At 35.8% G+C, this 14,285-nt stretch overlaps 2 protein-coding genes across 2 annotated transcripts in view; both read left to right on the top strand.

Moving 5' to 3' along the window:
• Positions 1-147: 147 nt before the first annotated feature.
• Positions 148-2,820, top strand: LOC105215595 (NEDD8 ultimate buster 1). The gene is made up of 8 exons (XM_011189599.3): positions 148-485; positions 543-666; positions 723-923; positions 980-1,125; positions 1,180-1,422; positions 1,481-2,026; positions 2,086-2,169; positions 2,231-2,820. The coding sequence occupies exons 1-8, from the start codon at positions 366-368 to the stop codon at positions 2,594-2,596; spliced, it is 1,830 nt and encodes a 609-aa protein (XP_011187901.2). The 5' UTR covers positions 148-365; the 3' UTR covers positions 2,597-2,820.
• A 5,819-nt stretch (positions 2,821-8,639) lies between these two features.
• Positions 8,640-14,285, top strand: part of LOC105215594 (ATP-binding cassette sub-family A member 13) — a 34,337-nt gene continuing 28,691 nt past the window's right edge. Inside the window, exon 1 of the mRNA XM_011189597.3 lies at positions 8,640-9,305. The gene's annotated coding sequence lies outside the window, so the exon portion shown is untranslated. The remainder of the gene's footprint in view (positions 9,306-14,285) is intronic.

The following is a 14,285-nucleotide window of genomic DNA, read 5'->3' as shown; positions in this document are numbered from 1 at the left end:
AAATTATGTTGATAGAATTAAAGTGTTCTTCAATTGAATTTCTGAAAACATTCCCTAATTAAAAAGGTTTTGAGTTTTATTGGGACCATAGAATACAATCAAATACTGAACATCCAGGTGGCAACAGTAAATTATTATATGTGGATGCAACCCTGTTACTTTAAACCATATGTTTACGAATCAAATTTATTTGTCAAGAATTGATGACCAGGTAGAAAAATACAAGAGGACAAAAATACTAACAAAAGCAGAAATACCCTAGTCTTCCGATGAAATTGTGAAATATTTGTATTGTCATTCAACTAGCAGCAGCCTAAGAGAAATATCAATTTTATCTACAAATACCAAATATTTGCGACGTCATCATGTCCCATATAGACAATATAATCATACAGGTTAGAGCCCGACTGCAGCTGTTGGGCATTAAATTGTGGGAAGAACCATATTATTTTTCTGAAATCGGCAGCGTAGAATCCGAAATTGATGTGAGTAAACTTTAAGAAAAGCGTAATGTTTTTTAATAAAATTCTTTCTTATTCTAGCGACTAGCACAAGATTTTAGCACAAATTTGAGTATCAGCACGTCGAACTGTAAACTTGCACTCACAGAGCTCCAGGATGGAGCGTTGCGAAAATTGGCTGCACGTAAAGAATTCAATGACACCGGTAAGTAATATAACTTAATTTTAGCAATATCTAGTGCAGCATTTGTCTACTTGTAGGACTCGCTACGTTCAGCGTGCGGCGCATTAACAACGAAGAAGGCACGCAAAACATGCTCGAAGTTAAATGCGAATTGAGGGCGTTGGGAAAGGAATTGCAGAATCGTATAGCGGAAAAACTAAAGTTGAATGATCCGAATCGTGTCAAGTGTATATCTTCCGGAAAAATTATTGATCCTGATAAAACGCTCGATGTGCAGGGTAATTTTTCATTTGCAATTATATGCCACAGTTGTTAAAAGACAGCATCTTTGTAGGGGTTAAAAATAATCAACAGCTTATGGTTATTGTAAGTGAGTTGGATCGTGATGAAACAAATTCTAAAGAGGCCATGTATGATCGCATACGGAAAATTAAAATGGATGTCGAATCAATAGTAGACTCAGAGCGCCAATTGTTTGAGGTACGTACAAGTTTAAAGAAAAAATATTGATTATTCAAGAATCCTTTTTCGTAGATGGAGGATCAAGACGGCAACCCTGTGTTCTTGCCGCCAAATGAGAATCGTGCACTCTTAATGGCCATGGGTTTCTGTGAGAAAGCGCGTGCCGCCATGAAAAGACAACATTACGACGAAGCTTTGATTCTGCTACTGGAAGCGGACGAGAAGTTTACTACCTGCAATTCGAGTTTTCTGGAGTCCGTAGACAACTATGCTCTCATAAATTTGGACATTGTTTGGTGTTATTTATGTCTGAAGGTATGTTAACAGTGTGAATAATGAAGAATTGCAAAATATTAAAGTGTCACGTTTTCAGAACGTAACGCAATTGCCCGACGCGCAACGACGCTTAGACATTTGCGAGCAAAGTTTTCGCCGCAGCTACGGTGAGAACATGAATCGTCTCATTGCACTCAAAGGGAATGCATGTCCGGAGCGTGCACTTCTAATGCGCCTACATCTGCTGCAGGGTGTGGTGCTGTTCCATCAGAATAGACGTGATGAGGCCTACGAGCGCTTAGAGGTAGCCGGACGTGAGTTGAGTGAACTGAAAGTGGATGACAGTGCTGTGGAAGCTCTTGTTGAGATGGGCTATGAACCGTTCGAAGCACGCTTGGGTTTGCGTGCATGCGCTGGGAATTTGGAGCAGGCTATCAATTTCATACACGATCATAGGGAGAAGAAACGTGACGCACGTGCTCGTTCGCGTAAAGAACGCAAAGTGAATTCGAAGTTGTCACGTAAAAGCAGCGACAAAGACTGGGTGAATCCGCGCAGTGTCTGCACACTCATGGAAATGGGATTTTCACATGATCTTGTTGTTGCGGCGTTGAGAAAATCGAAAAATGATCTGCAGCAAGCGGTAACTAAATCTAGTAACAAAATAATGTAGAAGGTATTAATCATTTCCTCATTTCACAGCTGGATTTCTTGCAAACCAATAGCGACGAGCTCTTACAAAACTTGCCAAAAAAAGAAAGCGCTGATCTCGATTTATTAGAGCAGGTACATGGCTTGTTATACATACAAATTGTTTTGGTGTTTCATAATACAATTATCCATTTAGCTAAAACAACTGGGCTTTAATGAAGACATGGTGCGCGTTGCACTTGAAACAAACAAGAACAATGTAGACAAGGCACTCGATTTTCTTGTTAAAATTTTCGGCAACGAAGAGGAGCTACTCAAACAAATGGAGCGTATATCTGAAGTGGCTAAAGTGGTCGTCGGTGACGATACACCGACTACATCAAGCGGCATTACTTCGCTGGTGAGCTCGGCTTTGGGAAAAGTGAAAAATGAAATGGAATCACTCAAAGCATATGAACGTTTCAATGAGGATCTTACCACAAATGAGCAGGACTACCTTGATTTGCCACTACTGCAGGAGGAGCAAATCTTAGCTGAATATAAACGCTTTTTAGAACAATGATTAAGAATTTTGCCATTACCGCCCAATTTATTGTACAAGTTGACATTGATTTATATGCGTGCGGTTTGTATATTTTACTGTAAGGACAATTCAATAAATATTGCACAAATATCCGTAATATTGAATAAAACTGTAATAGGCGAATTAGTAATTAGTAATATTCAATCTTCATTGCAGTAAAATAAATAATACATATTTCGATTATGTATGACGCTAAGAGTAAATTTATTTATGTTTCTACTGATAACAGTTCGAAGTAACAACAAAATTAAGGTTTGAAGATAAGTATAGTGTTACGGCAATTCAATAGTTCGAGTTATGGCTATTCGAGTAATGTAATTACCATTCTCCTCCTATTTCCACGATCTATGACCAAATCTCTATACAGTCATCACTCTCACATTCATTTACTCAGGTAATCAAGTAACTGGAACTGGCTAAGGACTGTCAAATCGTCGGCATTCCCTCAAAATTGTTTGTGAATGTTTTATACCTACACAATTGATGAAAAAAAGGTTAGTTTATCTTCATCGTATGTCAAAAGTTGACAACCAATCACCCACCGACAAAGTATACATATGTATATCGACTGAATGTGAACAGCATCCGCATTGTATGTATGTATGTATTTGGCGTTGAACTGTTTAGCCGGCTATAGCCGAATCGATGAGAGCGCGCCACTCCTCTCTTTCCTTCTGTTGTTCGGCGCCAGTTGGATATTCCAAATGTAACAAGGTCGCTCTCCACCTAGTCTCTCCAACGTGGAGGCCTTCCCCTTCCTCGGCCTCTTCCGGTGGGTACTGCATCGAACACTTTCAGAGCTGGAGTGTTTTCGTCCATTCGGACAACAGGACCTAGCCAGAGTAGCCGCTGTCTTTTTATTCGCTGAACTATGTCAATGTCGTCGTATAACTCGTACAGCTCATCGTTCCATCGTCGGCGGTATTCGCCGTTGCCAATGTTCTGAGGACCATAAATCTTGCGCAAAATTTTCCTCTCGAAATCTCCTAGTGTCGTCTCATCTGATGTTGACATCGTCCAAGCTTCTGCACCATAAAGCAGGACGGGAATGATAAGCGACTTGTAGAGTTTGATTTCGAGAGAGGAGTGAACAATCTAATATTGGAACTCAATGACGGAACTGTACAAAAAATGGATGGATGTAGCAAATTCGTATTGGCGAAGTTCGAATTGAGAACTCTGGCAAAAAAATTCATCACGATCGAGAGTAAGTTGCGTGGGATCAGAAGCGTATAATTCAGAAATTAATAGTTCAGATTTTCACCTATCAAGACAATCCCTTCTCTGGTTTCTAACAGAAAATCATCACAGTGGAGGTACGTCCCCACGCAGCTTGAAGGCTCTTTTCCGTCGAATGCAATAATTGTTGTTGTAGTGGTTATTTGTATGCGATCGGGAAAAGTGGGAGTTTAATCTATTGCAGTATCGAGAACGAAGTTACGAGAGTGTTATTATAGTTATCAACTCGAACTCGGTGTCTGTAAAGGGTGGGAATTTGACTTAAGAGCAGCATTTACTAGGAGGATCCAATGAAATGAGAATGCCATTTTGTGAGGACCCAGAAAGAGTGGGTAATCGGAGCTCTTAACAACCAACCAACCTTTACCTGCGATTTACAAGTTGGCGTAAATAAGTAATGACATCTTCCCAAAATTATGTTCAAGGCCGCAATATTTTTAAGTTCTGAGAATTCCGCAACTATTCAATTAAATCAAAGTCCATTTTCACATCTTTAAAAATACATAAAAATTAGAAACAATAATAATTCATGTGCCTAAATACTATTGTGAGTATGTATGTGTGGTTATGTAATTATTAGAAGAATTAAATTTGAAATGTCAAAATTTAGATCTCTTATCGGAAGGCATCAGCGGCCAAAAGCAATTGAGGTAGCATAGTCCGCCGGCAGCCAAGTGTGTCTACTGGGAACTGAATCGAAACGTGTTTTGCCTGCTGAGTTATAGCTCACCGCAAGTACATTTACTGTCTTCAGCCGTCTGTCACCGATGCGCTGTCTTCACGTTGTCTTCGCTTCATGTTGATTTCATACATTAATGTCGACTTTTTGCTCGACACTTTTTAATTTTGATTTAAAATTATTTATTTTTTACACTTTCTTAACAATTCTACAGTGCACCGCGCTGCCATAAAGATCTTGTCAGCATGCGCGTGGAGCAGAATTTCAATTGTTGTATAAGACCCGAGCGAGAGGGCGAGAGCCGTAAATCCCCAGGGATAAAGTGCACAGATTGGTAATTGCAGATTTGTAGATTTGCAAATCACGAAAATTACACGCTTCTCAGCTGAGACGCGATGCGTGCACGAGTATTCTCGCTGTAGAAATCGGTAAAATGCAAAAAATAAAATAATTAAGAAAATTAATTAACACTCTGTCACACACAGAGGGAAAATTGTCACTTAAATTGCATAGGTGACGAAGCATCGTTCCGGGTCCCTACTATAATTAAAGAGGACACTTAAGCGGTCGAAGCATGCGATTCGAAATAATATTTCCGATATCGATAGACATCAATTAGTCAAAGAAGCATGCGGAAATGTCAAGCGAAACGTTTCATTAAACACGTTCAAGGTGTGTTCAAAAAGTAACGGGAATTATTAAATTTGAAGTGTCACGAGGTTGGTAAGTTCAAGCCTCTAAGGTAAGACGTGCTTTTATGAGCTCGATTTTCGTTTAATTTTGAGCTTTTGCTCAGATTTCGTTGCTTGTTCGTGAATTCTTGGTCAAAAACAATACTGTAACAATTCCCCACCCTACACCTACATCCACCACCTACATATTCGCTAGACATGTCTCCGTGTGATTTTTTCCTATTTCCAAAAATAAAGAGAACCTTAAAGGGACGTAATTTTACAAACATACGAGAAATAGGTGAAAGAGCCAAAAACTATCCAAAAGTCGAGCTTGAGAAGTGTTTCGACGATTCGGAAGAAGCGCCGGCATAAGTGCTCAATATCGAATGGAGACTATTGTAGACGAATGAATATTTTTTTCTTTCAATAATCGAAAATTCCCCTTATTTTTTGAACACACCTCGTTTGTATTTTTTGGCAATTCTGCTATTTCTCAGCTACTAATTTAAGTATTACAAAGTATTTGAATAAAAAAAATCAGCTAATAACACAGAAACTTTGTAATTTGGCACAAAATTATTTTTATTTTTATTCCAATTTTTAATTGCCCAAGTGTTTATCAATATTTGCAATTTTTTATTTACTTTAATTTTAATTTTTTTAATTGTTCTTTTTCGTTTTTTTTTTTTTTGTTCCACTCAAAGTTATTATTTTCCAATTATGATGTTTTCCTATTTTCATTTTCCATTTGATAATGGCTTTGATTTTCGCATTCAGCCAAGTATGAAGCTCATTTTCAAATAGAATTATTCTAGGGGAAAAAAAACAAAGAAACAACAATAAAAATAAAATAAATATAACAAATGGCAAAATATAATAATACTAGCCCATTTGACATGTACGTCGGCTTGTGTGTGCAGCCACCAAAGCCATAGTTGTGGTTTGTTGTAATGTTTGGGACACGACTTCGGCTTTCAGGTGCGCTTGATTGAAACAAGTGTTTTCCAAAATGTGCAAAAGTTTGCCCGTACTTTTAACAATCTTCGACCTAAGGTACAGATTCATTAAGTCACATTACTATATTGGGCAAACAAACATGTGTTTATTTTAATAACAGCCATGAAGTGGTGTAACAAACTGGGATTCGAAATTTTTAATAATTACTGTATATTTGTATGTACTTAAAGGCACGTGTATTTTGATGTTTCAAGTTCAATAATAATAAGTAGTGTGTGTTTCAGCGCTATGATTCTTAATAAAGTGTTATGGTAAGGAGAGATCTCATTGGATAACTAACCCTCACCGTCATCTATTTTTATATATAGTATATATATTGTATCATAAGGCTCCGATCTTGTGATAGCCACACATCCGTCACAGCAATGACTACAAATTGTTTGGATCTCATATATCGATGTCCAAATTCAGACTCTGAAGACGAGTTAATAGTTTTTTTTTTTGTTTAGTTTTAAGAATAATCAAAGTTTCAAACGTCCAGTATTCAATCTAACCAATAACAGGTTGTAAAATAATTGATTGTATTCTACATTTTTCCAGTAATGCTGTCCAGGGCATACTGGGATTATGGAGGGAACACTTCTCCGACCTGCTGAATGGCAGTGAAAGTACAACACCAGGAGATGGCGAACCCGATCTCCCAATCGATGACGATGGAACAGATGTTCCATTACCCGTCCATGAAGAAATTCGAATAGCAATTACCCGCTTGAAGAACAACAAAGCAGCGGGAGCCTTCTTTGAACTGAGTACATTGACATAGTTCAGCGAATAAAAAGAAAGCGGCTACGCTGGCTAGGTCATGTTGTCCGAATGGACGAAAACACTCCAACCCTGAAAGTGTTCGATGAAGTACCCGCCGGAGGAAGCCGAGGAAGGAGAAGGCCTCCACTCCGTTGGAGGGACCAGGTGGAGAGCGACCTGGTTACACTTGGGATCTCCAACTGGTGCCGAACGGCGAAGGAGAGAGAAAAGTGGCGCACTATCGTCGATTCGGCTATAACCAGCCAAACGGTTGCAACGCCAATCACATACATACATTCGCAGACCCCATTTCCCATCGCGGTATGTTCCAAAGCAATTAAATGGAATATAACCCGTCATTACTTTTTTCAGGGAAGACTATATCAGAGGTTAAATATTAACTGTTATTCCATCAGGAAACATCAAACAACTAGTGAAATATTGTTGGAACTCTCTGGTAGTAAGCTCTGTTATCTTTCTTGAAACGCAATCGGTGGAAGAGCAGAGAGAGAGAGAGGAGAAACGACATCCCAATAGTCACCCCACTCATGTAAACTTTTTACCAGGCTTTCTATAAGAATCATGAGTACGGAAAACACGTAGTTTCATCGGAAATCGGTATTAGAGGGGTTTGGTTCACTGTCGCTAATCATTGCACGAATTTAATTCTTCTTCATGTTCTTACATATTTTTCACCTACAAAATTAATGGCAAATAAGAGGTTTTATTAGTCAGACTTCTGAAGAGATCTATCAATACTCCAAAGACATGCTACGGAGAATGGTTCTAAGGACCATAAGAAACTTATTAACCGCATCCATTTAAGAAAAGACAAGCAGTAAAAAGTTCCCTGATTATCCTAATGAAACGCTCAGCACCTGTTTGTCAAACCTTTCTTAAAGATAACAATCATGTTGCTAAAAATGTCCCTCTCAATATATATATGTACATATAATGGCTTCTATTCTTTCATTTGCGCTTGATTTCCTTAATGTCAGTGATTAAATATTAACTATTATTCAAAGAATTTGAAGTTGAAATCATTAAGTAAGCTCCAAAGTTCCCCAATTAACTTATCAGCTTAACTAACAACTATAAAACGCAATGAAAGATCGTGCCGGCTTAACGCCGATTTGTCGACAATATTGACACAACACACACATTACCATGCGTTCATACTCGTACATATGTAAATGTCGTTTGCATTCGGCTAAACAGAGATGTCCACCTCTCCGCCAAGCATGTAATCCACTCAAGGTGGAGTCGTTGCAATCGAATGCCGGCAAATTTGCAAACGCGCCAAACATATGCGCAAGACAACAAACAGGTCTTCGACCATCCTCCAACCCCACACCCGCACAAAACCCACCACTAACGGCCGACTACCGGCAGCTGTATAGAATAGCAGTCGCAGCAATAACTCCAACAACAAAGTGAGCCAGAATAGACAAAAGCACAATTGTGATAATGATGATCACCGGCGGCGGCGGCGATGATCAGCGGCAATCGATCGATCGATCTGACTGTGCTGAACAGCAAGCGGCGGAGAGGAGCACGAAGGCGACGACGACTGCGGCGACTAGACCAGACCGAGCTGCGCGCAAATGGGCGCTGTGCTGTGCGGTGCTGCGTTGTTGGCTAAGCCGAGTCGTTGATTTTCCAACCGCCCAAGCGGAGCTCAGTTCAACTGCGGCAACTTGTGACGGTGGACGTGCGAAGCGGAAGAAGCATCGAAAAGCAGAAAGTGAAGCGCGCAAACAACTTGTTAACAAAATTGGTATTTCGCTGTGCTCAGAGCAAAATAATTAAAGTGGAGTTTTGAATTATTTCGAAAAAAAGTGTGGAAATCACGAAAATCGGTCGCCAAATATTCGAGTGAATTCACAGCAACATTAAAATAAATTCTGTAAATCAAAAAAGCGTTCTCCGCAAAAGGCTTTGCATTTGAATTTGGCGTGCAGTGGCAAAGCGTGTGAAACTTTGAACGACGCAAAGCGGCGGAAAGGCAAGTGCAACTGTCATAGTTGTTGACTCCAAGATTGGACTCCGTTGCAGCGCCTATAAAAACATAATAACAACAAGATAAAAAACAAATCAAATAAAATAAATTACTCAACATCCAAGCGAGAATCTGAAAAAACGAAAAACGGAAAGCAAAACAAACGCAAAAAGCCGTGTAAATTAGGGTGTGCATTCGATAGTGAATTCAAGTTGTGCGAAAACGCGATCTTACAAACGTTCATATGAAAATACTTGCACGCACATAGTGCAGAGAATACGCAGTGTAGCGCGTTGTTTTCTATACTTTATTCAAAGTAGAATTTTTATTATTTCGGTAAGTGTTTTTATTGAATTATATAAATATTTGTAAGTGCACTTACCGACCGTTACAACCAATTGCGAGTCAATATTTTTAGCGCAAACGTCATTTTCTACTTGCATTCGCTTTATTATTGCCATTGTTTTCATTTTTGTAGCGATTTTCATTACACTATTTACATACGTTTTGCAACGCATCACACGCACGAAAATGTTAAGTTGGCGTGGGTAAAAATGCTGCCGCGGCGCAAATAGTGCGTGCAAAATACAGCTTAATGTTTAAAATCGAGTAGTATCATTATTAACTTCTCTACCAAAAATATACATATTACAGTTTTTTCGAAAATTTAAGTTTTAAATATTTTATGAGAAAACATTAAAAATTCAAAATTATTATTGGTCAACAACTTTGATTTTTTGTAAACTTAAGGCTTTCTTTGTATAAAAACGGTTACAAATGTCGATGAGCCTCAGCCGCATTTTTCTTGGCATTTTCAGTTGAGAATAAATTTGGGACGCAAACAGATCTCTACAAATATTTTGTTGGGTTAATGTTGACACAAATGTCCAAGATCGATTGTACTTGACCCTAGAGACATCTATTGGAAAACGGCTGAAGCAAACTTGTAGACCTAATATTTTTTGAAATTTTCTAAAATCCATATTTAAAATTTTGAATAAAAAAAACATATAATTTATTACAAATTAATTATTACTTTATATTAAATTTTGTAAATAGAAATTTTAGCAATAAAATGAGATTGTTTTATTTCATTTTTAAATATTTTAGTGTTTTTTTTTTATCAAAATTCAACTAAAATTATATTTTAAATTTTGAATGAAATAAATTAAAACTTTTTTGGAAATTAATTATTATTTTTTTATTACAATTTGTAAATTGTTATCATATAAATATGTGATTTATTAAAAAAATTAAATTTTAAATTAAAAAAAATTTAAATAAAATTCAGAATTATTATTAAAATATTAAAATTGATTACGATTAAGTTAATATTTTGTTATTAAATTTAATTAAATCAATAGAACTCTTATCGTTTAAAAATATGATTTTTTAACATTTTTTTAAATATTTTTTTAAAAATAAAATACAGATACATTTTTTTCTAAAAATTAAAAAAAAATCATATTAAAATTTTGGATTAAAAAATTAAATTTTTGTTCGAAATTAATAATTATTTTAATTTTTTTCATTTGAAATGTGATTTTTTTAAATATTTTTTTTTTAATTAATAAAATAAATAAAATTTATTCGAAATTAATTAGAACTTTTTTATTAAGTTGTGTAAAATGTGATATTTTGTATTAAATTTTATTTATTAAATTGTATATATTTTTAGTGAAAATGTTTATTATAAAACAACAAAAGAGGAATATTCTCTACAACTTTCTAAAAATCATATTTCAAATTTTTAAACAAATAATTTAAATTTTCTTCTAAATTAATTATTATTTTCTTTATTAATTTCTGTAAATATAAATATTATCGTTCGATTTTCAATTCTTTCTTATAATCTTAACTATCAAACAGAAATCCAGTCGAATTAGTTTATTGAAATTTAAATCTCAATTTTAATCATATTTCTTCACTTTCATATATTTTGAGTTATATAACTCTTCTATAATACACCCAATATTTCTATTCAAATTAGAGAGTTTTTATTTTAAATTTAATTTTCAAGGTTTTTTCAAAATTCCCGTTATTTTTTGAACACACCTTGTATACCAAAGCGTAAAGGCCAGTTAATTTTTTTATTAATAATAAAGTGAGCAAGCATTATTATTTTGCGTCACGATAATAAAAGTGTAGACAAAATAGAAAGATCAAAGATAAAACAGTAATAAAGCTTGCATTTTATATTTTTGTTTCCATTAACTAAAGAACCGATTTTAAAGAATATTTCATTTCAAATTCCAACATTTCATTACTATAACTTAAATTTATCGCAAATAATTATAATATGACTACACAAGCGTGATTTTCATTATTATATCACAGCTAAGCATAACGAACCGTGGCACTGTGCCGCCGACGGTCAGCAGCACGGCGCACGCATAGAAAAAGTGAAACCGGATTTGTTGTTAATTTCGCTATTCAATACTAAACAAAAAGAGAGAAGTCAGCGTAACGCCGCCGCGCGCTTTTCACTGCACTTCCTCACGTCGCACTTGGCATTTACCATTTGCCATTTAACACTTTCCACCGCCGCCAAACCCCCGCTCTCACCACGCTCATCGAGCAAAGTGGACGCGCGCTGCAGCTATCGACTGCGACAATTAAGGGTTCTGCGTCTATTAAATGTTTTATTTGCATTATAGCCAGCCAGCTACTGTTTTCTCGCCACTTTTGTTGGCGGCGTGGCGCGCATTTGTTTTGCTTGAATTTTTACAACGAGCCGTTTAAATTATTTTGCATTATCTATTATTGTGCTTTAATTGTTATTGCTTTTGTTGCAATAATGACGGTGATTACGCGTACGTCGGTGACTGCATTTTATATTTTATATTTCCATAATAATATTTTGCAGTATAGAAAACAGTCATGCAGCGCTAGTCGACAAAACAAATGACACTTCAGTCAGTAGTGACACAAAACACATGTCGATCGAGATCGAGATCGAGATCAGTGAATGGTTGTATCGCGCGACAGTGCGATGAGCATCTGAAAACATCAACACATGTGGGATCGTCCGAGTTGCAGATGGATTCATTCATTGTTTTAATAACTCCCTGTAATTTGAGGTTATGTAGTTCTGGGTGTTCAAATGATAACCACTAGTAATGGGTGATCTATTGTTGGAACATTTTCTAATTTGGAACATTATTTTAAATGTCAGTAATGATTTTTCTAAAATTAGACTTGACCTTTCTCGACGTTTTTAGCTCGTATCGAGCGTTCTAATAAACACCCTGAAATGGCAGCTGGTGACATAAATAGTAGGAGCTTTTCGAGATTATCTTTTAAACGAAAAGTTTTGAACGATTGTTGGATCGCAAAAGTTATTATGGTTACAAATATTCTCTGTCAAATTTAGTGTTGGAAAACACAATCTAAAATCTATATCATCTTAATATAAATCTAAGAAAGGTTCTTAGTGTTAGAACATACATTTTCCTATCCACACTCATCACTCGTCCCCCTGTTGCTTCATGTTCCCTAATGTAGAATAGACCCCAACCCAATATATCTGCCAATTGTGCTACTGAGTTTCACTGCAATGCGATTTAATATTTAATATTAAGCAGTTAATGCTGATTTAAAGCGATTTGCTTGAATTTCATCTCTAGTTTCGAATCAGCTAATGCAGTGTATTAATTAATTGCAATTAAACCTTCAAAGCAGCGAAAAAATTAGCCAATGACAGGTAAATCGTCTGAGTGTCGCGGCATCAAGGTGCTTTAAGAAGCTTAAATAAATAAATATACAATAACAAAAAATCAGTGGATTTGCAGGTGATTTATGAATCGAGAACAAAGCGAAGCTCCACAGCGCAAAAGTCGATATAAAAAAATAATAATAAACCAGTTTAATAATGCATTTAAAATGTATTATTATTTGAAAATTGTTAATGGGTCTGCAGTTAATTTGATTTGGAAGTTTATATAATCAACAACAAGCAACAAAATTGCAGAGTATTGATGACTTGTTGTTTTGCATAGAACTCGTTATGTGCTCGATTGCTTAAATGAAAATATTTGTGAAATTATTGTGATTTATTTTATTTTTTTTTAATTTTTCAAGTAAATTTGGAAAAATTAAAAATATTTTTAATATTCTTTTGTTTTGCTTTACCAACTCACTTTATCATGAAACTTTATGGACGGATATATTTTTTACACTTCCTTAGAATATTATTGCCAAGGAATCTTCTGTCAAGAATTTAGCTTCCGCTCTATACAAATCACATACAACCTAAGTAAATAGCTGTACAATTGTACTGATAAATCATAAAGCTTCAATATTTGGCTCCAAAGACACGTTCCTCATAACTACGAAGTTCACTACTCATTACTTTTTACTTTATAATTATTTTGCCAACCTATCTATTTGCTTTGTTTATTTACTTATTGTTTTCATACACTACGTTCTGGTAAATCTATAAACTTTTACTGAAATCAATAATCTTGCGCAATATGTTAATGAGCACTATGTCGTGGCATCGTTTTTTTTATGCCCAGTCAGGTTTTCGGAATATTTTTGTTATTTCCGCAAGTTAAACGCTGTGTGTTGTGTTGCAGAAAACTTTGAAACTTCGAAGTCAACAAGGTTTTTAAGCAATTTGAATAATAATTAAGTTTAGTATTCTAAAACAACAGTCGGTTCCGGTTAATGCTTCTAACTAACTTCTAGAGAAATAGAGTAAAGAAAGAACGAGAAAGAAAAAGAAAATTGATAGATAGATAGATTTTTAAATGAAATCAACAGAAGGTGTTTTGTTAAAAGCTGATAGATATGTTAATATGTATTATTGAAATAAATACTGGTTCGGTAGTCTCTTCGCATAACAGTCGGTTTAATGTAATCTAAATGAATGCGATTTTATATTTCACCTTAATGCATTTCATTTCTGCATTTCCAGACCTTTTGCGAGTATACCATACTGTTACAAAAAGAACAAATGGTTCATATGTTATGGAACCACCACCACATGGGCTTCAATTGATTAATCATAGCAAGAATTCATTCCTTATTCTAAGACATAGTCCTTATAGGCCTTAATGGTTTGAAATGAATCTGGTCCCTTCTTTGAAATAGGTTTTAAAGCTAGGTCTCCCTTTAACTTGACGATGTCAACATCCGATGAGACGACACTAGGAGTTTTCGAGAGGAAAATTTTAAGATTTATGATCCTCAGAACATTGGCAAAGGCGTATACCGCAGACGATGGAACAATGAGCTGTACGAGTTATACGACGACATTGACATAGTTCAGCGAACTCCTCCCTCCACTCTGTTGAAGGGACCAGGTGAAGAGCG

This window comes from Zeugodacus cucurbitae, chromosome 5 (genome assembly GCF_028554725.1).
Source record: "Zeugodacus cucurbitae isolate PBARC_wt_2022May chromosome 5, idZeuCucr1.2, whole genome shotgun sequence".
Taxonomy (NCBI): Eukaryota; Metazoa; Arthropoda; class Insecta; order Diptera; family Tephritidae; genus Zeugodacus; species Zeugodacus cucurbitae.
Note: the sequence above shows the minus strand (reverse complement) of the source record. Positions and strands in the feature narration are given on the sequence as shown.